This window comes from Pan troglodytes, chromosome 16, assembly GCF_028858775.2.
Source record: "Pan troglodytes isolate AG18354 chromosome 16, NHGRI_mPanTro3-v2.0_pri, whole genome shotgun sequence".
In the NCBI taxonomy this organism is placed as follows: domain Eukaryota; kingdom Metazoa; phylum Chordata; class Mammalia; order Primates; family Hominidae; genus Pan; species Pan troglodytes.
The window spans coordinates 46,224,187-46,247,631 of NC_072414.2; the positions used below are offsets into that span (position 1 = coordinate 46,224,187).

Consider the following 23,445-nt stretch of genomic DNA (forward strand, 5'->3'; position numbering starts at 1 on the left):
GGGTAATTACCAATATCTTAAATATGTCCATGACTCCTTGAGACATTATTCTGGAGTTTAATTTGTGAAGCAGAAGCACAAAATAACTGGTATTTTTATAATGAAGGTAATTTATTTAGCACCACAGCCAGACCAAACTTGCACCAAAAATGGTTTGCTTCTGTTTCCTCCTGGAGGTAAGAAGTTCCACAGATCTTACTTTGATTCTTTTGTCTGTGATACTAACAGAAAACAGTGTGTCCATCCAGGCCATGTATAGCTTAAATTTTCAACTATCCAAGAAGATGAGTGGTCAGCAATGTGGTAGCTACAGTCTTTTTTCCTCACTCAACAAAGTCCTAGAAGCTTGTATCTTTGCAGCTTTGTGAATCATTTGAAAACTATGGTATCCATTTCATCTTTTTCACAGACTTTATACCATGAACGGTGGATGTTTTTCTTACAAGAAGTCATTTTACCCATTGCAATTATTGGTTTTATTTTCTCTTTCAGGGCTGGAGGTGGACTTTATGGTATTGACAGCATGCCGGATCTTCGCAGAAAAAAAACTTTGCCTATTGTCCGAGATGTGGTAAGTTACAACTGTTTAATTCTCTTCGATTGCATGTGTGGTTTTTTTCCTTACTAAAATGTAATGTCCTTCTCATTCACTGTCTAGCCTGTAAATATTTCATGGAATAAAAATATATGAGGCCAGATGCTACCTGCTGTTATATTTATTATTATTTCTTTAAAATCTATTAGATGGAGGAGATAACTTAAACCTTTGATAGCTTTTGATATAAGTGGAAATTACAATTAAGTGACTATGACCCTAATAATTGGAGCAAAAAGAAATCACACAGCATGCCAAGCAAGTGAATAGGCTTTGATGTGTTTAGTGTTATGAATGACCAGAAGTTTAATTCACAATGCTTGAGGCTTTATTTAAACTTCTTCACCTTAACACAGTGGACCTGAATACTTTATACAGCAAGCAGATAACATTAATCAACTCTTCATTTTATTATATTAAAGTCAGTTCTAGCTAAATTAATAAGCTCTTCTATTTAAAGAAAATGATGGTTCACTTTGGGAGGCCGAGGCGGGCGGATCATGAGGTCAGGAGATCAAGACCATCCTGGCTAACATGGTGAAACCCCGTCTCTACTAAAAATACAAAAAATTAACTGGAGTGGTGGCGGGCACCTGTAGTCCCAGCTACTCTGGAGGCTGAGGCAGGAGAATGGCGTGAACCCGGGAGGCGGAGCTTGCAGTGAGCGGAGATTGCGCCACTGCACTCCAGCCTGGGTGACAGAGCGAGACTCCATCTCAAAAATAAAAATAAAAATAATAAAAAAGAAGAGAAAACCAAGGTTTTCAAGTTATTAACATCATTATTACTTCTGATCATGACTCTGAATAAATCTGTTTCCTATATTGAAATATGCTGCGGCCACCTTGATAAATGCAAAAAATTGACCATGGCCTGCATTAGATTGTAAAAAAAAAATCATCGTGAAAAAGTGTCTCTTCTATCATCCAAAATATCTTCACATTTTATAGGCATATTTTTAATATTATATGTGATATGAAAAATATATTTTCCCCCATAAAAAGTAAATTTTCTTTCAGCAACAATGTACATAACTTTTTACATCAGTAATTTTTAATTTTGCTAAGAAAGCCTTCATCTGAAGGCCACCACTTTAGTTTTAAAATATGATCCTGACTGAAAAGATCTTACACTGGAAAGTATAACATGTCAGTACATTTAGTTCAGATTTCTGTCGTCACTATGTGGAAATAATTGTAAAGTGTTAGGCGAATTTAACATTGTTATACTCTTTTCCTACCTTTCATGTATCTAATTATTTACACTTTGTTTCCTCTCACTTCTGGAATCTTCAGGCCATGGTAAGTGCTTTGTTATTTATTTAATTAATATTTTGCAGTCTTCTCAAACATAAACTGCACTTACTCATGGGGTAAAAAATGGCAAGAATGGAGAAATGAAAAGACAGACATACAAGAATAAGAAGTTTGTTCTGCAAGAATTTAACCTCTGGTTCAATTCTGAAAGAGAAAATTATGTATGCAACAGGTGCAAACACAGACCAAAATAGGATACAAGTGTGGTTTTAGGGAATATATTTTTCAAAGATGAAACATTTTCTTGGGTAAACTCTTGGAAGTAAGTCTTCAAGGTAAATGTGGAGATGAGTGGAGAGTGACATTCTTACTCAGGTGTGTGCTGAATTTTATTTGAGTTAATGACTTTGTAATGCTGAGGAGATATGTATATGACCAGATGGGTCTCAGGTGATCAAGAATGCATTATTCCACAATGACATCCCTTTGCTCCTAATGGGATAACAGTTTTACTGTTCCCATATGGAGCTTCTGATTTCCAACGTTCTCCATAGCACTGCTGAGTTTCTTGTATTTCATATATTTTGGGTAGGAATAGATAGTGGTGGTTATGGTTCTATTTTATGTGGTGAGGAAACTAAAGGGACTTGACTCTTATTTAAGATCACTCAAGTTACCAGCATCGAGTGAAGAAAATGAATCTGGATATAACAATTCTCGATAAATTAAATGAACACTTAGAAAAAATATCTTGAATAGATATGGAAGAATATTCTAGGGAACTATGAACAACTCAGGAACCATCTAATACTAATTATGATTCAGGGCCATCACCAAAGTCAGGCTGGCTCTCTACCAAAGGTTATGTATTCTGAATGAATATATCACAACCACCTTGAGGAATAAGAAAGTTTGAGAAGCCTCTTGCTAGCCTGAGGTGGTTGAGGGGGCTGGTCATCTTAAGACTGGTCATCTTGCCTTTCTGGACCTCAGTTTCATCATCTATAAAATGTAGGGGTTGGGTTTGATGAGTTGTGGGGACCTTTCCAGTTTTAATATTGTATAAGTCCATATTCTGGGTGAATCGGCTGATTACCAAAATGGCAGGTCCTTACTAACTAAAATATGAACAGTGATAGCCGATATTCTTGCATTTTCACCTTCTGCTGAGCAGTATATGCACGTCAACCTCCCTATGTATTAATAAGTCATAATTCTGTTTGTTTTAGACCCTGGCTGCCCGGAAATCTGGACTCTCCCTGGCTATGGTGATTAGGACATCCCTAAATAATGAGGAACTGGTAAGTACTAGATATTGCTCATAATATCTAACGAGATATTGCTCATAATCACAAGAGAGAAACTGTTCTGCTTGAGCTACTCATCTGTGATGTTTAGTCCAATGTTCGGGAAATAACTGGGAGCATGAGGAAAGCCTGACTCCAAACAAACTTCCTCAGGGACTCAGCCAATCATTGTCTTCTCCTCAAATACTTATAAACCTTCCTATCTTTACAAATGCTGTTGAATTCTAACATAGCTTCCCTGTTATTCTCCCTGTGGAAAAGTCCTACTGATTTTTTACATAGTTTAAGTTTTGCCTCTTTTACGAGGTTTTCCCCAAACATCTTCCATCTTCCTGCCCTTCCAGCTGAATGATTAATTTCCTCCTCAGGACTTTTATAGGTTTTTTTTTTTTTTTTTTGAGACAGAATCTCACTCTGTTGCAGGCTGCAGTGCAGTGGCATGATCTCGGCTCACTGCATCCTCCACCTCCTGGGTTCAAGCAATTCTCCTGCCTCAGCCTCCCTAGTAGCTGGGACTACAGGTGCGTGCCACCATGCCCAGCTAATTTTTGTATTTTTAGTAGAGATGGGGTTTCACCACGTTGGCCAGGATGGTCTCCATCTCTTGATCTCATGATCTGCCTGCCTCGGCCTCCCAAAGTGCTGGGATTACAGGCGTGAGCCACCACACCCGGCCCTTTTATAGCATTTATTCATGACCTCCATAGGGTCATATGATTACGAGTGAAGTTGGCTTGGTATGAGTCCCATCTGTGCCACTTAATGAGAATTATTGTATCCCACAGGTTGTGTTACTTCTTCAAGCCTGAGTTCTCTCATCTACAAAGAGAGGTGACAAGGAAACTGAGAGGATTAGGAAGTAGATACATGCTTAACATTCAGCATAGCTTAGGTTATAATAAGCAACACATACAAGCTTCTGTTTTATTATTTTTATTACAATTATTTTGATTATTTTGCATACACCTTTTCTTTTAAACTCTGATATCCTTGAGGGTGGCACTATAACTTGTTTGTTGTTCTTGTTAAATGATTCTACCACTATGGCTTAGCACACTGTCTGGCATGAGGTGGATGTTTGTAAATTCTGATTGAATGAAAGAACCACACTGATAAGAAGATACAAGTAGGCTGTAATTATTTAGGTCAGGGATTCTTAAATCCGGCTCACTGCAACTCTTGAGGGAGCTTTAAAACATACAGTGATGGGGTCTCATTCTCAGCCACTCTGATTTAATTGGCTTCAGGTGTAGTTCGGGTGAAAGGGATTTTTAAAAAAAATTCTTGTGTTTTGTGCCTGGCATGTTCTGTTCCAGTAAATGTGTCTTGCACATTCTGCTGGGGATTTACTTGAGACAGTTTATCTGCGTCCCTCCCTATGCCTGGAGACTAATATATCCTACCTCCCCAATTTTAGCAACTTTGTCATTCTTGTAGAATAAAAATTCTGCCACAAATATTATATTACCCATTTTAACTTTCTGTAACTTAACATTTAAACACCATTTTTATGTCTATATTTCTCATTCCCTTCCTTCTTCTTTCTGTCATTGTCATCTTTCATCCAAATGTCAATCTTTCCTGGGTTTTTCCATCAGCAAGCTCCCCTACCCAGTACATATCAGTAAAACAAAACATATTCGTTTGACTATCTGGAGGCTACAACAAGTTGATACATTTTCTATTGTGCCACAGGAGAAAAAATGGATTGCATTCTCAGAGTATTATTCTTTCTTTCTCTCTTTCACTCTTTTTATTTATTTATTTTTTGCAGAGGTCTGGCTCTGTCATCCAAGCTGGAGTGCAGTGGTAGGGTCATAGCTCACTGCAGCCTCAACCTTCAGAGCTCACATGATCCTCTGGCCTCTGCCTTCTGCATAGTTGAGGCTAAAGGCATATGCCACCACACTCAGCTAATATTTTCATTTTTTTTTTTAGAGACAGGGTCTCACTATGTTGCCCAGGCTGGTCTCAAACTCCTGGGCTCAAGCAGTTCTTCCACCTCAGCCTCCCAAAGTGCTGGGATTACAGGTGTGAGCCACCATGGCCCCCACCTCCTTATTCTTATCTGTTAGATTTATGATGCCATGTAATATTTTGAGTATAGTTTGGGCACAAGACAAAGCAGACATCCTCTGGTGTAGGAGAAAGCTGCGTATTGCTTGCTGAATCTCAAAGCATCTAGTCTTCTTTTGAGTAAATAATAAAGGCTGAAGAATTTTATTGATAAACTCCTACACTGTTCCTTTCTTATGTTTTAAAACATGGTATTTGATTTGAACTATGAATACCAATTCATTTGACAAGTTAACAGGAAAGCTTAGAAATTAGTGGAATGCTAGTGTATTTTCTGAGTCCTGGACAGGGAACATATCCTCGCTTTAAGGTTAAATTAGCTATTGATCTGCTTTTCAACAACTTAAAAATATCACCTTTACTCCTTTAGTTTCAGAAGGCTTCAGTAAAAAAAACTCTGTGTTGGTGTTGAATGGATGAATAGAATCCATCAGTTACGTCTCAGATTCGTAAAGCCCATTTCCCTGGGACTCATGCCTCAAAAAGTAAATGAACTATGACTTCTGTACAACAGGCATATTAAATGTCACTGTTGACGAGCTGTCGCATTCAGTCATTACACAGGCAACTAACATAAATGCTGGAGCAGATAATTTGCACTCCTTGGTGCTGAAAATCTTCCTAGGCACACTTGATATAAAAGCATAAAATATTTGCTTTTATGTGAAGGGAAATGGCTTGGTGATGTGGAAAATATCAAATGGTACCACTTCTATTTTAATTAAAGAAATGTACACTTTGAAGCTCAGTCATCTTTTCCAAGGACAGAACAGACACTAATGCCTGATGCAGGATGACAGTGGGTCACCTAGCACTGCCTCCTCCACTAACGCTCTGCTGGCCATGGGTGAAGCATCGCCAGTGCCCCCAACCATCACCAACTCCACCTTACCCATGAGGCGCTATTAGGACTGATTGAGAATCTCAGCTTAATAAGCTGTTAAGGATTATGATTTCTGAAAATTTCCATCTAGCTTAGTAACATAGGGAGGACCAACCAATCTAGCATCTAAATACCATAGCAGTAGTCTTCCTAGCACTCTGCTATCCATCACTGTGCTAGTTTCACAGACTGATAATTTCTTAGGTGTGAACCTGACAGTGGGGCAATCAAAGTATATCCATTCGGTAATTCAATACGTGCTTATTGACTATCCGCTATGTGTCCGGTGTTGTTTCAGACTGGAAATAAAGTAGCGAACAACTCAGCCAAAAATCTCTACTTTCATGAGGCTTACCATACAGTGGGAGGGGGATTGAGATACTTAATTTTGTATCCACTGTTGCTGCAAGTCACATGGAAGCTTCTAGTAGGCAAGATCATTGAAACCAAGATAGTCTCGGATGAAGTTTATGGGAAACCAGGTAGAGGGAGAAATGAAAATGACTAAGCATAAGAGGGATCCTAGAGCCCTGTTGGTTCTGTCTGGGTTGATGGGCATGTTAAGGCTGGCAGGCTTCTAGGAAGTGTCCATTCTCAGTAAGGGGAAGTTTGTCTAGGATTCAGACTTCGTGAAAGGGACTGGCAAGAAGTAGATGTGGAGGTAATCAGGAGATCAAACCTGAGCCCTATTTCTAGTATGACACTAGAAAGATAACATGGAAGGAGAAAACTGCTCAGAACACCTCTCTGAGACTTCAACTTCAACCAGAGCTGTAGGCTTACAGCACACCCAGGTACTTCAGACCCCTGCTCAGGAACAGGAACACTTTCAGGCCACCTGGATAAGTTTTGGAGTGAAAGGGGCCTGAATTAGAATCTCAACTCCACCTCTCACTAGCTTTGACTACTTGTTTCTTCTCAGTATTCTTCACCTTCCTGAGATAACTTTGCTTCATCAATAAAATGAAAGTAATAATAGTTACCTCACAGTTTGTGAGAATTAAAAGAAATAGCTTATGTAGAAAGCTCTTTGTTTAGTCAAACCCTTCCCATTCCCCCTTTTCTCTTTATACAGTGGCCGGCATGGCAGGTGGCCATCAGCGCAGTAGGGCAGGAACTTGTGATCAGGGCTGCAGAATACATGCTGAGTCTAATGCCTCCCTGCCCTCTTTGCACCTGGGGGTAATTTTCCTTTCCAGGAAGTACTGACATGGAAGCCAGCAATAATGACACCAAAGTAAAGATTATCTCTTGTCTGCAAGTATTGCTGTTGGTTCTGTTATTCTTCATAAGCACGGACTTTGACTTGAGATCCATGTTGGTCCAGTTCTACAATTTACCTTCTGTAGGGCCTAGGGCAAGTTATGGAAACTTTCATGTCCTTGATTTTCTTATATGTTTACTAATTATATCATATTTTTGCATCTACTTTGCATCATAAGGTAAAAATGACTATGTTTTTCTGTGTTCTTGAACAATTTTGGCATCATTATTAAACTAGCTTAATAAGATAAGCGGGGAAGATTTCCTTTTTTTCCTTCTCTGGGATGGTTTCTATAAAGTAAATTCTGTATCTTGAAGGACTGGCGAAACTTGTCCTCCAAAACCACCTGAATATGGTACTTATTTTGAGAGTAATTTTTTGACTGTTGAATCAACTTATTTAATATAGTGATTATGTTCCCTAAGCATTCATTCTTGAGTTAGTCTAGACAATTTATATTTTTTCAGCAAGTTGTCTTGTTTTTCTAAATTTTTGAATTTAATACCATCAAATTGTTTATATAATTATATCATGGTTTATATAAAAATGTGGGCCATTTTATCCTATTGTTATTTATGTGTATTTTCTCTCTCTTTTGTAAAATTAAAACTGCAGGAAATTTCTCTGGCTTTGCTTTGTTGACTGCATATTATCTCCTTGTTTTCTATTTCATTTATTTATGCTCTTGTCATTTTTAGATTTTTTATTCTTTGTATTCACCCTGAAACTACTTTTCTAAGTTATAGAGTTGAACATATAGTTATTGATTTTAATGGTTCTTATTAACTATTGCATATACACAAAGTAATATTTACAACGTAAGTGAAGAAAATAAATAGTAATAATAATAATCTAACCATGTATCCATTTTTGATGCATAAGTACATACTAAAATTTAGTTAATTTTGTGATTAACAATTTTTCACCACACAGTTTTCCATGGTTCCCTGACTGACTTTGATTGGTTACACAAAAGGAGAGTTACATGGGATCTATTTATAGGAATGGTCAGCCCCCTCCTCACCTTTGTTTTATAAAATCCTAAACATTCTTCTCTTTTTTTTCCTTCAACTTTTATTTTAAGTTCTGGGATACATGTGCAGGATGTGCTTGTTACACAGGTAAATGTGTGCCATGGTGGTTTGCTGCCCAGATCAACCCATCACCTTGGTATTAAGCCCAGCATCTATTAGCTATTCTTCCTGATGCTCTCCCTCCTCCCACCCCCACCCCGACAGGCCCCATTGTGTGTTATTCCCCGCCGCATGTCCATGTGTTCTCATCCTTCAGCTCCCACTAATAAGTGAGAACATATGGGGCTTGGTTTTCTGTTCCTGTATTAGTTTGCTGAGGATGATGGCTTCCAGCTCCATCCATGTCCCTACAAAGGACATGATCTAATTCCTTTTTTATGGCTGCATAGTATTTCATGGTGTATATGTAGCACATTTTCTTTATCCAGTCTATCATTGATGGACATTTGGGTTGATTCCATGTCTTTGCTATTGTGAACAGTGCTGCAATGAACATCTGCATGCATGTATCTTTACAACAGAATGATTTACATTCCTTTGGGTATATACCCAGTAATGGGATTGCTGGATCAAGTGGTATTTCTGCCTCTAGATCTTTGAGGAATCTGTCTTCTACTATGATTGAGCTAATTTAATTCCCACCAACAGTGTAAAAGCATTCCTTTTTTTCTGCAACCATGCCAGCATCTGTTGTTTTTTGACTTTTTGATAATCACCATTCTGACTGGCATGAGAAAGCATCTAATTGTGGTTTTGATTTGCATTTCTCTAATGATCAGTGATGTTGAGCTTCTTTTCATGTTTTTTTGACTGCATGAATGTCTTCTTTTGAGAAATTTATGTTCAAGTCCTTTGCCCACTTTTTAATGAGATTGTTTATTTTTTTTTCTTGTAAATTTGTTTAAGTTCCTTATAGATCTTGGATATTAGACCTTTGTCAGACAGATAGGTTGCAAAAATTTTCTCCCATTCTGTAGGTTGCCTGTTCACTCTTATTTTAGTTTCTTTTGCTGCATAGAAGCTATTTAGTTAGATTATATCCCATTTGTCAATTTCTGCTTTTGTTGCAATTGCTTTTGGCGTTTTTGTCATGAAATCTTTGCCCATCACTGTGTCCTGAATGGTACTGCCTAGATTTTCTTCTAGAGTGTTTATAGTTTTGGGGTTTTATATTCAAGTCTTTAATCCATCTTGAGTTAATTTTTGTATATGATGTAAGCAAGTGGTCCACTTTCAGTTTTCTGCATATGGCTAGCCAGTTCTCTAGCACCATTTATTAAATAGGGAATCCTTTCCTCATTGCCTGTTTTTGTCAGGTTTTGTCAGATGGTTGAAGGTGCGTGGTCTTGTTTCTTATTTCTCTATTCCATTTCATTAGTCTATGTGTCTGTTCTTATACCAGTACCATGCTGTTTTGGCTACCGTAGCCTTGTAGTATAGTTCGAAGGTGGGGAAGGTGATGCCTACAACTTTGTTATTTTTACTTAGGATTGTCTTGGTTATTCAGGCTCTTTTTGGTTCCATACAAATTTTTAAAAAGTTTCTTCTAATTCTGTGGAAAATATTCATGGTAGTTTAATGGGAGTAGCATTGAATCTATAAATTACTTTGGGCAGTATGGCCATTTTCACAATATTGATTCTTCCTATCCATGAACATGGAATGTTTTTCGATTTGTTTGTTTCCTCTCTAATTTCCTTGAGCAGTCGTTTGTAGTTCTCCTTGAAGAGGTCTTCCACTTCTTTTGTTAGTTGTATCACTAGGTATTTTATTCTTTTTGTAGCAATTGTGAATGGGAGTTTGTTCACAATTTGGCTCTCTGCCTACCTGTTGTTTGCGTATAGAGATGCTACTCATTTTTTGCACATTGATTTTGTATCCTCAGACTTTGCTGAAATTGCTTATAAGCTTACTCTTTTGGACTGAGACACGGAATTTTCTAAATATAGGATTATATCCTCTGCAAAAATAATTTGACTTCCTCTCTTCCTATTTGAATACACTTTATTTCTTTCTCTTGCCCAATTGCCCTGGCCGGAACTTTCAATACTATGTTGAATAGGAGTGGTAACAGAGGGCATCCTTGTCTTATGCTGGTTTTAGACTCATAAGAATGCAGTCTCCACCCCAAGCAGTAAATCTTAGACTTCCCACATTAAAATGGCTAAAGTTTCCCCCAGTGTAGAAATCCATAGTATTCTTAGTTTCATGTATTTATCAAATTAATTATCTCATACCACTCGCATCACTTGTATACATTTTTATTGAAAGTTTGAATTGGGAAAAAAGAACATTTATAGTGCATAAAATCTATCATATTTTGTTTTCAGATTATGTTCTGTGTCATAACAAAGGGCTTATGTTATATTGTGCTCTCCTTGAATTAAGGAATCATCTATGTTATTGTTCTGCCCTCTTTATTTGGACTCACCCCATAAGTTTCTTAGGACAATGTTAATTTATATCTGTTATAAAGCAATAGAAGTGAAAGAAAACTACTTACATTCTCACATAGATAGGATATAACTTTTAGTCTTTGTTTGTACTTTCTGCTACAAAAAAGTCACCTGAATAATTTTAGCTCCTACAGTCAATCAATTTTATAGGATGATTACTTAAATGAGCAAATCAGCACTGAAATTATGTCTGTTTTTATAGTCAGGTTTTTATCCTAGCATTGTTCTATCTTCATGTTTATAACAAATTTCAAAAAGATCATATTGTACCTAATGTTTGGTCTGCAAAAATTCTGATGTTTTTGTCCAGAAAAAATAACACTTATACTTCACCAAAGAGTAGATATATTTTTTTCTGGAAAGTGTACATCAAGTATACGAAAAACGCCTCAAAACAAGAAGCATTTTTTTTCTTGAAAGTATCAAAATGTGATATTTGGGGGTATAGGAAAGGTGTGGCATACATAATATCACGAGGAGGATTATTTCCTTCACAGGATGAGGAGGAAAATAGAACTTCATAGGTTAGTCACTGGTTAAAACAGAAAGGAAAAAGGAGAGAAACAATGTGGCAAATGGAGGCAGACAAGCTTTGTTCATGTTATAATTATTAACAGTTGGTAGATTAGAATATTGATGGTCTGAAAACACTAGTCATTGCTCTTGGCAGGAAGCCTGATTCCTTTAAGTCTCAGGCTCTTTTTAGTTTCTTCAGGTAGTGATCAATAGAAAAGGCAATTCATTTCTTTCCAGTGTCCTAATTGTTCCAAAAGTGACATATTAGTTCAACTTACTTTAAATTCATTTTTTGGAGAAGAAAGTTCTAACAAAATATTTCTCTAGGGTGTGAGCATCCTCCCCAGTGTAGTCTATATGTTGTGCTTGCCTACAAAGGCTTATCAGAATGTGAAAACATTCCTTACTCATTTCTACAGGTAAACAAGATGTCTATAACAGCAAAAAAAATTGCCTTCTTTTTTGGAATGACTTAAGCAATGTGAAAATAATGTTTTTTTTTTCTAATTGCAAGAGTATTACGTCCTGTCTATACATAAAAAAGAATATGGGAAGGATATGTATCAAATAATGCCTAACTTTAAAAAGCTAAATTGAATATTTTTATTATTTATATTAGTGCCTTTGTGTTTTATAAGTTATTTTTACAATGAGCATGCACTTTATTATAATCTTAAAATACATATTTTTTAGAAAATACATTTTTATTGTAGAAGACTTGAAAAGTTGTAGAAGATTTGTAAAGTTTAGAAACATTTAAAATAGACTAGCAGCTGATGAGAACACATGGACACCTAGAGGGGAACAACACACAATGTGGCCTATCGGAGGGTGGGGGTGGGAGGAGGGAGAGCAGCAGGGAGAATAGCTAATGGAGGCTGGGCTTAATACCTGGGTGGTGGGATGATCTGTGCAACAAACCACCATGGCACATGTTTACTTATGTAACCTGCACATCCTGCACATGTACCCTTGTACTTAAAATAAAATTTGGAAATTTAAAAAGTTAAATAGATAAGCAGCAAGTCACTCATTTTGCCAAATCCTGCTGTCCTTGGGTCCTAATTCTATTAATTAGGTTTTGCTTGTTCTAGGAATCTCCATGTGTCTGATTCCAAGTTGTTTACCTAGGCCAGAGACCCTCTCTTGATAACATACTCAGTTCCATCCTTCTCCTTCAGCTCTTATTTACAGCTGATTATTAATCTGCCTGCCCTTAGTGTTACTTTTCTTTTTAATGGCTTTTCATCCCTTCAATCTGATTCCTAATGGTAAACTATAGACTTTCATTTGCTTCCATCAATAGCAAATTTTGGGGTTTCCCCTTATTTTCCCCTGCCATGCTTTTATTTAATGCTTCTCGCTCTTTTCACCTTATTCCACACAAAAACCCACACTTTTTCCTTCTTATAGTCTTATTTCATCTTGCCTGATTTTGCTGCTGAGAAAACATCTTGCTCCAAGATGCATTATCCCCCTGAAATACAAGAATCCTCTATTATGAGATTATTTTTATATGCTTTTCCTACCTATTAATTTCATGTTCCTAAACTATCAACTCAACATATACTTTGCTGAAAAAAGAATGTTTTCGTATGGCATTTATTTCAGAGTAATTTTCAGCTTTGATAAATACATGCCCATACCCCCGAAAGTCAAGAATGAAAAGGACTCATCATTTCCCTAAAATGATGAGATCTTATTAAAGGGGATATATACCCTCTAGTAGGTTGTCTAATGTTTTAATGTTTTTCTCTAACTTTAATAGCTCTTAAATATTGGGATTTGTTTCAGTGCCCCATTCAATTGCTTTTCAATGGGCTGTCTAGTAAATGTTTCATGTTTTTTTTTTATTTTTGGAAATGAGCTTTACTCTCCCTTTACATGAAATGAATTATGGCTCCTTAGCCAAACCAAACAAAACATTTTAATGAAATCTGCTCAGCTGTTTATTCAGAACTTTTACTTGTTTTCCTCCAGTATGCTTAATTTTTTAGCAGGGTTACTTATTTTTATTACTTCTACTATAATCTATGGACTTAGAGTACTGACTATCACTTGACTTCAGTAAAAGGAAAGTGGACATAGGGAATTAGATCATATATATTAATCATTTACTTAATCTTGAAATATGTGAATAAGTTCATGTTCAAAAACAACCTTATTCCCAACTCTACTTTCTAAATTTATGTAAGGTACATTACTTACTTTTCTTCCTTTCATTAGCAGATTCTGTTTTATTCCCACTCAGTATTCCATGTAATTAGAATATTTTATTATTCTATTTTTATTATTTTATTGCCATTAAAACAAACGAGTTGCCTGATGCAATTGCAAGTATATAAATTAGTTCCCTTCCTAATTTTTCTTCTAGACCACAAATGCTACATTACGCACACAAACACACACACAGCCCCTCAGCCCAGTTAGAACAGGAGACTCTGTCTGTGGGTAGCTAATGAAAAATCTGTTATGCCAAGGATTATTTCATTTATTTTAATGATAGTGAAGATACTCACTATGCTAGATATTAAAGAGGAGGCAAAGGTGAATAATACATGCTTCTAATTCTCAAAGAACTCTTAACAGTTCTTTATAAGACATCTTTATTATGAAATGAAGCCAGGAGATTTACTTGCTTCAGACACTCTTTATTGAAAAGTGATGGATCCAGTTTTTCTATCTGAATAAACCCTAATATTAGGATCTTCCCCTTGAGTGATGCCTGAATTTGACCATACTGCTGCTCTGTAGACTCACTTGAAGTATAAAGAGCTCTGGAGTGTCCAGCCCCTTATCTAATAGCAAGGATGGATCTAGCCATTCAAAATTAGAAACATTTTTACTGAGGCTCCGTTCCCTGGTAGGGGACCTCCTAGTACCATTACCAAACATATTCTGGGAAAACACAGAGTGAGGGGAATGTAGTAATAAAGGGAAATATGCTGTTACCATACTGTGGAATTGAAAGTTAGTCATTTCAACACTGTGGGAAAATATTCTGAAATGAGATTTAAGGATAATTAATGCAAAATATAAATGCTTCCCTTCTAGTATGACTTACCAGCTAGACTCTTCCTACAGGGTGTATGTAAATATCCATTCATTATGCATCAGGCAGTTGTGTGAAATTATCTGTAAATGTAACCTCTAAGAGTGCTGGTCTTTCTCTCAGGAAGTCACCTGCTTTGTGGGATATGAGAAGCATAGAAAAGGACTCGTTTAACCAATTCTCTTTTCTATTGGCCTGTGTTTATTGTTGTTGGTGGTTTTTTTTTTTTTTAAATCCAGCATCAATACTAAGTGCTTATTTGGTGTTTTGAAGCCTGTAGACTACTTCTGTTATCATTATATAATTTGATCTTCAAAGTAATACCATTTTAAGCAGAGCAGAGGAGGAGAGTGAGTCTTAGAGCCCTTACATTTCTCCGTAGATTACAAGATTCATAAGTGGCAGAACATTTATTCATTAAAAGAAATGTACCTCTACTATGTTCCAGGGACAGTGATAAGCTGTTCAGGCACTAAGAAGAAAAACATGGAAGACAGTTCCTGCTTATAGAGGCCCCTTTTAAATATCATGTAGTTGGGCCTAGGAGAACTCAGATCTCCTACCTACTTGTTCAATAGATTTTTTTTCACCTCACTAATGACTTGTCATTAAAGAGTCCTTCCATATGCTATTAGAAATTATTTCCTTTTAAAATATAAATCACCATGGGAGAGTGCCTCATTTGACCTTATCTACTACTGATGCTTTCTTATGAATTAGGTGATAAGATCCTTCCCTGGTGACGGGTACTGAAAGCAAATTTCCTGCAGATTGAATTACAGAAGCATTCCTTGGGGCTGAGGAGGGGTGAAGTGTCAGGGAGGACAAGGGGATCAGGAAATAACGGCCTGCGTAGAAAGTAAAAGAGGCGTTGGGTTTACAGCATAGCAGGGACTTAGACACTCTCAAGTAATTAGACCTGTGTGCTGCTGGGAAAGAAGCTGCAGACAGTGAAGCCCAGTCCAGTCTGGAAGATTAGGGAGTTCTTTGTGTACAGATAACTGAATTGGGCCCTAAAACATTGAGAGAAGAAAAGGTTAGCAGAGTTATTATGCTTACTGTCATCATGACTTGAATCGGTGATCCAGGGGCTCTCTCAAAATACCATTTTCAGAGAAAAGTGATAAAATGGTTTGTTTTATTTTGAAACAATTCAAATCCACTGACTTGGCGGTGCATTGGTAACTTCTCTCATGTTCACAGAAAATGCACGTCTTCAAGAAGACCTTGCAGGCACTGATCTACCCTATGTCTTCTACCATCCCACACAATTTTGAGGTCTGGACGGCTACCACACCCACCTACTGTTATGAGTGTGAAGGGCTCCTGTGGGGCATTGCAAGGCAAGGCATGAAGTGTCTGGAGTGTGGAGTGAAATGCCACGAAAAGTGTCAGGACCTGCTAAACGCTGACTGCTTGCAGAGTGAGTACTTGGTTTGGCTGAAAAAGTGGTATGCAGAGCCTGCCTTATTCCATCTGTTTCATGTTAGATCACTTCAACTCTTGCTGGTTGTCAAGAAATCCTACCCGCTCCCCTCCCACCACTTACACAAAGATACACATACTGTCCATCAAATCACAGTTGATGATGCATTCTTACAGTGTGGAGCTAGGTGCTATTAGAATCCTCAGGGTGAGTACCTGGAGTGAAATTGCACTCTCATCCAGCATAAACCTTCAAAGTGACTTCCTATCTATTTTCTTTTTTGTCTTTTCTTTCTTTCTTTTCTTTTTTTTTTTTTTTTTTTTGAGATGGAGTCTCACTCTGTCGCCCCAGCTGGAGTGCAGTGGCACGATCTCAACTCACTGCAAGCTCTGCCTCCTGGGTTCATGCCATTCTCCGGCCTCAGCCTCCCAAGTAGCTGGGACTACAGGCACATGCCACCAAGCCTGGCTAATTTTTTGTATTTTTAGTAGAGACGGGGTTTCATCCTGTTAGCCAGGATGGTCTCCATCTCCTGACCTCATGATCTGCCCACCTCAGCCTCCCAAAGTGTTGGGATTACATAGGCGTGAGCCACTGCGTCCGGCCCCTATCTATTTTCTTACTCATACATCATAATAGTTCCATGAGGTAAGTGGGAATATGTAAAATCAGGTTCCCCAAACAGGGATCAAGATATGCTTCTGCATTTACAGCAACTGGAATTCTTTTTTCGAGCCTATCTGGTGCCTGTCTGGCAGGATCCATGTCCTTCTACAGTTCCTGCACAGGCCTTGGAAATGGGATGTCTTGGGTTTGAATGTCAACAACATATGTAACTTACCAGATATGTGACTTTGAGAAAATATTTTAACTTCTTGAGGCTTTATTTTTCTCCACTCTATGGGCAGGAATAACAAAATTTACCTTAGAGGGTTATTGGAAAGGCTAAATGTAATAGTCTCTGCTAAGAGCCTGGCACACGGTAGATGCTCCATAAATATTAATAACCTTTCCATCCTTTCACACTCTTGAATGAGTACATGCCACTTTGGTTTTTATGACAAGTTACCTTAAATTTTTCATTTCCAAAAAAATCCTTTATTTGTTACTTTAGGTCTAGAAATGCTAATGCATCACATTGTAAAATACACATAATTGACTTTTCACTACTTTATTTATTTGGTAGTGTCACTTAAAAACTGCCAAAAAATTATATTTCAACATGATGTTCATTTGCAAATCATATTTTTTCACATCTAAATATTGTCCCCTCTCTTTGTTGTTTATATGGATGTAGTCAATGTAAGATATGTGGATTGCTTGACACTGAAGGGAGAAGAGGAAAATGTCAAAGATTAAATCAGAAATGCTGTCACAGCTGACTTGTTGTAGCCACGATCACATACATTCTTAAGTTTTCTCTATCTGATTAGTATTCTCCATACAAGATTAGATCAGATTGAGGCTGTGTTAATGGTAACAAGTGCATTTTTTAAGCAAAAGAAGTGGTATTCTTTATTTGAAAAATAAGAAGTATAGTTAAGAATAATTATTTTAAAGGAAGGGGGATTGACTTGATATTACTCATTTAATTTACATGCAAAATCTCATAATCTGATTAAAATTCAGCCCAACTGTTTAAAAAGTGAATTGCGTATAGGCATCTTAAGAAATAAGCATATTAGGGCAATGACATTTAAGAAAATAGAAAACACACTGCCATCTAAGAACAAATGGCTTAAATTCCTTAGAGAAAAAAATGATGCCACTCATACCTACGAAATGAATTCATTCTTCTAGTCTTTCAGAAAGGACAGATGCTACCCATTCGTTAAACTTTAGAAACATGTTCATAATCTATTTCCATTTCTTAAAACAACATTTATTATTTTATATTTGTTAAATAAATTATGCAATCCAAAATTTTCACTGACATTGTTCATTAAAATGCACACATAAATTGGAAGAATCAAAAATAGTGCAGAACGGTGAAGGTGGGTATGCATGCCCCAGGGAGGGTTTTTATAAATCCATTTTTACCTTTTCCCTAACATTGACACTCTCATATTGATCAGAAAGAGGTCCTACAAGTATGTATACTTAACTTCATAGCTTTCCATGATAACTATCAATAAAATTTGAAATTCTCCCTACAGAATCAGTGACATTTACCTTAAGAAATGTATCTTATTCATTGTTTTAAGCCAAAAAAATGGCAATGGTGACACTATATATGAGATAATTTCATGAATGCCAACACTGAAGAAAGGGAAAGAATAAAAAGCTAAGAAAATCAGAGTTAGAAGGTATAGCTAATTCAGTCCCCTTTAAATGTAAGACAGTTCTATGATTTTCTTTATAAAATGGCCATTCAATCTCGTAACATTTCCAGGGAAAATTTCAACCCTTGGTAGACAGTTTAACTCATGACTTTAGAATGCTAGTTCATAAATTAAAATTTAAGCCAAGGAGTCTTTCTTTGTAATTTCTACCCATTAAGCCATATCTTACTTCTGGTGAAAATATTTAATGAATTCTATTAAATATGACAGTTTTTCAAGTACTTAAATTAATTATCTAGTTTTCTATAGGTTTCTAGTACTCTTTATTTTGCTAATTCTTTTCTGAATAATTACAGTCTATCAACACACACATGCTAAAAGAAATTAAGTTCTCTACATGTGGTCTGACCAATGACCCATGCAAAAGAGAGAGTATGTAAAGTTACTTCAAATTGATTTAAGTTAGGTGTTTCCTTACCATGAAGTCTTGGGTTTGTGACTTGTGCACCTTCAGTCAAGTGGAATTAGACCAGGTGATGGTGAAATCCAACTCACTGCTCCAGTGCTTCGTTGTGGGTTCAGAGATGCATGGAAATGTCCAGTCAATTCCCCAAAGAGCTTCATCTAACACCCTCTCTAGCTAATTGTACTTGATGGTAGTTCATAGATTTTACCACCTTCTTGGCCCAAAACTCACAGCCACAGGGTGGTAAGAAGGAGACCAAATGGAAACAGGGAGAACAATGAGAAAAGAGACCTGATTTATACTCCTTCAATAAAATCAGTGGCAGCAGCCAGAGTTCACCTGCTTTTTCTTTAATTAGTTCATTTGCGTCTCGTCGCCTAAAAAGACATTTTATTCTTTTTTGGAAAAGGCATTTGGTGGTGAAATAATTTAATTATAATAAATGGAGGAGCAGGTTGTGACCCTGAATTATGTTAACATAACGTGTAAGGAACTTGCTGTAGCACCTCAGTGGTGGTTTTAAACTAGAAAAAGGCCGTGTTGGCTGGGATGAGGGTTGTGTGCAGTGAGTCATCTGTAAAAGAGACATCATATGTAAAATATTTTCCTTGATTATGTTTTCAGTGTAGAAAAGAGACAGCTACAGAGATTGGAAAAAAATGCAAATAATCATGGCACTTTCCTTACACATCTCCAAAGAAGGAATCCCAGAGTCTTACTGAATAAGCATTCTGCCTACTTTTAATTCCAAACTAGAAATTTCAAGCACCTGCATGAGGCCAGAAAATATTTCACGAAACGCTCAGCAAAGAAGCATTTTGTGAGATGTGTTCTTTAGTTCTATGTGCTTTCTACTGACATTATGTTGAACTTATATGTCCTAAGACAAGCAATTAATAAATTCGTAGCATTAATAAAATCTGTTTAACATACTCTTGTTTGCAAATTAGATATTGATTCTCCTTTCTTTGTTGCCCTGTTATCACATTTTGAAATCACATTTTAAGACAGTCAAATATTTGCATATATTGAGCAACTATTGTGGGTAGGAGCTTTATTCTGGGCTCTCAGAGCTGCAAAGGAAGTAAGTGGTATTTTTCCTGGACTCAACCTTATTTTCTAATACATAACTTAGATGAACAGACGTGAACATGTATCTTGGAAAGTTTTGACATTTTACTCTTTCAATAACAATTTTACAGTATATGTTTAAGTAATGAGTACTCAGGAAACTTGGAAGTAGGATTCCTTTTATCCACTGCTACTTAACACACATTTAAGCAAAGGAGCTGCTGAACAAATGTGGTTAAACTAATCAATGAAGGAACAAGAACTACAACTAGAAATAACCTGTTGTGGTTTAAATATCATCTTTCCATATAGGCATACGCTATTAAAGGAGCTTCGAGATTAGTGAGTTAGGAAACTCAGTCTACTGCTTTGGCTGAGTTCAGAAGATTTAGTGTCTCATCAAAAAGAATCAAGCGAATAGCGTAAGCAGGATTAGAACTCAGGTCTCTGAACTCAGCCTGGTGTTCTTTCCTAACTTATAAATAAGTTTGCAAAGTCAATCCTAGGGGGAAGAAAAGGAAAGTTACTGCATTTTATTTTCAGTGCTGTCTCACTTTTTATTATGGGAGAAAGCACATAGGGTACCCCTGAATTTGAGACATTCTATGCTGCCTGCTGTAGCCTCCAAGAGTTCCCCGCCATGATAACTCCTCAGGACCCGCCATCTACAGCCAACCGCCAATAAATCCTCAATGCTCCTGAAATAGGAAAAGTTCCCATGTCCTCCTTGCAGGGCGTGTGATGGGGTGTAGCTCGCTTCTTCAGTGCCCCGCTGCTCAGACTTCTAGAGGAGTATACAGATGGGTAGGGAGCCCCACGGCAGTGTCTAGAGGTGAATGTTTATAGCTGAAGCCCCAGTAGGCATATGTTACAGGGTGCTCTTTAAGTTTAGCTTCCCGCAGGTGGCCTGTGTTAGTCAACTCAATTAGACCCCTCCCTTATCGCAAGGACAGAGGGCTTTCTGTATCCCAGGGTTCTTGCTTTGGTGTACTGGAAGAATTGGATCACAGGTGGGCTTGGAGAATGAGTGCAAGGTTTTATTGAGTGGAAGTAGCTTTCAGCAGATGGGGGAGCCAGAGGAAATGGTTTTCCCTGGAGTCAGGCCGCTTGGAGGCCCGGGCTCTCCTCTGACTGCCCTGGCCAAACTCCACCACGTTCTGTTAGTTGATGGTCTGCCGACGTGACGATTTCTGTCCTGTGCTCTTCCACTCGGCATGCTCCCATCGGTGTCCTCTCAACATCCAGCCACTTGTGTCTTTTTCTACCAGTGTGTTCGTCTGGATGTCCAGCCGCCTGTGTGTTCCTCTGCTGATGTGCTCCTCTCCACATCCAGCGGTCTATGTGTTTGCTGGCTAGAGCCTTAGGGTTTTTATAGGCACAGGATGGGGGCGTGGCAGGCCAGGGTTGTCTTGGGAAATGCAACATTTGGGCAGGAAAACAAAAATGCCTGTCCTCACTTAGGTCCCTGGGCAGAGGCCCAGGGGTGGAGCCCTAGCCAGAGACCAAGCCCTTCCCCTTCAGGCACTTCCCTGACCCCCTTCCATATCACTACCACCTCTCTCCCAGCATGTTATTGCATTGACTTTTCAACAACACTAAAAGGGAAATGAATGCAACGGTCAGTTCCTTAACCCAAAGGAGTAGACTAATAATGGAGCATTTTCAGGTGTTGGGGTTGGCTGCTCGAGAGAGACAAAGAGGATGAATATGCTTTGCATAATGCCATAGAGGTATTCTATATAACATACTCAATGGATATCAATGCATGTTTTTTCATAGTATTGAGCTACTTAAAAATAATCTGACTTCCAGTCTTATTGCAGCTATAATGTTTTTAAAACTTCCCTGGGCGTCATTTTCCTCATCTGTGAAAACAGTTAATAATACTTGTCAATGACCTCCAGCTAGAGACCACCAGGAACACACCCGTAGTTTTAAAAAGTGTGTTTTATCACTTATTACTGTGAGGGAGAACATACACCAGGATGACTATAGGGCATCTCGGCAAGATGGTGCTAGAAAACAGAGGTGTACTCTGGATGGGGTGTTACGTGGAAGTGAGGACAATTCTATGATATTGTGTCTGTAAACATCTAATCTAGAAGGAAGGCAAAGTAGACTGAAGCCACAGCTTTACAGTAGTCCCACCTTATTCGTGTTTTCACTTTCCAGTTTCAGTCCTCCGCAGCATGGTCCAAAAATATTAAATAGAAAATTCTAGAAATAATGTATAAATTTTAAGTTGCACACCATTTTTAGCAGCATGATGAAATCTGCCATCCTTCTTGGAAGGAAAGTCATCCCTTTGTCAGTGTATCCATGCTATAGATGCTACTCACCCCATAGTCACTTAGTAGCTTTCTTGGTGATCAGATTAAAATAAAATAAAACAATGACAACGACAACAACAACGAAAACACTATACAATAAAGATAGAGTTTGGTACTATCTGCGGTTTCAGGTATTCCTGAAGGCTTTGGAACGCATTCCCTGCGGATAAAAGAGAACAATTATACTTCCTAAAGCAACAACAACCACTCGTATTAATTAGGAAAGAGAATATTTGATATTTTGTGGTTTACGCAGTGCTATGCTTTTGTCTATGCTTAGGAAAAATAAGGAAGCGGCCTTGTTTGTCTTACTTTAACACTGTTGCAGGGTGACCACATCTAAGTTTGGCGCTCTTTGAAATTGTTTAGGTACAAGAAAAGAACAATGTAGCCTAGCTATGAGTACCAGGCCAGCTCTGAACAACACTGTGAACTAGTTGTGTTAGCAAAGTTCCTAGAAGTCAGAGTCTAGTTATGAAAAAATAGAAATAAATCTTGTTTTGAAATTTTTGGTGTTTAATTTTCTTTTGCTTTGTATTTTTTGGAAAAGTATATGAAGAAATCTATGAAACTAAATGTGATACAAAGAAAAATATCTTCCTCCTGCCATCGCTCTCTTGGTTTCTTCTCTTTCCTTGCTTAGTAAAAATATTTTGAAAATTGAGCACATTTTGAATCATAATTAATTTGTTCCCCTAAACAATATAGATAGCTTTTGACTCTGTGATGACTGGGAAACCTCTAGAAAATGCTGATGAGATGTATTACCTTTAACATACTGTTATGCAAGCACATTCCTGATTTTGTATTTTCAAAACATGCTTGTTTTCAAACTTGTTCTAAAAGTATGCATATACCAATAATGAGATGATTGAATATGGTGGGTATGGTACAGGCAGAAGAGAAAAAACAGTTTGGCAGTTTTTTGTATGCTCTTGGTGCCAGGCTCCCTGACACTGGTCATTTTAGAGAAGGTGGTAGTTCCTTGGGAAGTGGGCTACCTTCTTGTATTTTCCCACTGTCAGTGACAGAGTTACCTACAGGCTCTCACCTACACGAATGGGAGATGACGCTATGTTAGATTTGTGCTCCTCCAATTACCTACTGTTAAATGTCAGTCCTTTGTTGTTTGCGAAAAATAAGGAGTGTGTGGCTTTGATTCTACAGGAAAAAGGAGGCTGCTAAATTGAAGACTGGGGGAGTTGCAGGTCTGTTCCTTGAAAAGACTGAAGGCATGTTAAAAGAGGAGGGTTCGTATTATCTTGGATATAAAACATCTAAAAGAAATGGGTAGAGAATGGCAACTGAATGTCCACCCACATGATTTTACGGGGGCAAAAAGCAGAGAGACAATGAAAGCAGGCCCACCTACATGTTTTTACTGGGAAATAAAAGAAAAGCAGTAAAGACCCATTTCCCATGTCAGAGAGG

General features: G+C 37.6%; 1 protein-coding gene across 2 annotated transcripts in view; it reads left to right on the top strand.

Annotated features, from left to right (window-relative positions):
- The window catches only part of UNC13C (unc-13 homolog C), a 787,554-nt gene that overhangs the window by 396,817 nt on the left and 367,292 nt on the right, over positions 1–23,445 (top strand). For both annotated transcript variants that reach the window (XM_054667546.2, XM_009429165.5), the window contains 3 exons: positions 493–571; positions 3,081–3,152; positions 15,643–15,862. In XM_054667546.2, coding sequence (XP_054523521.1) covers positions 493–571; positions 3,081–3,152; positions 15,643–15,862 — 371 coding nt within the window. The remainder of the gene's footprint in view (positions 1–492; positions 572–3,080; positions 3,153–15,642; positions 15,863–23,445) is intronic.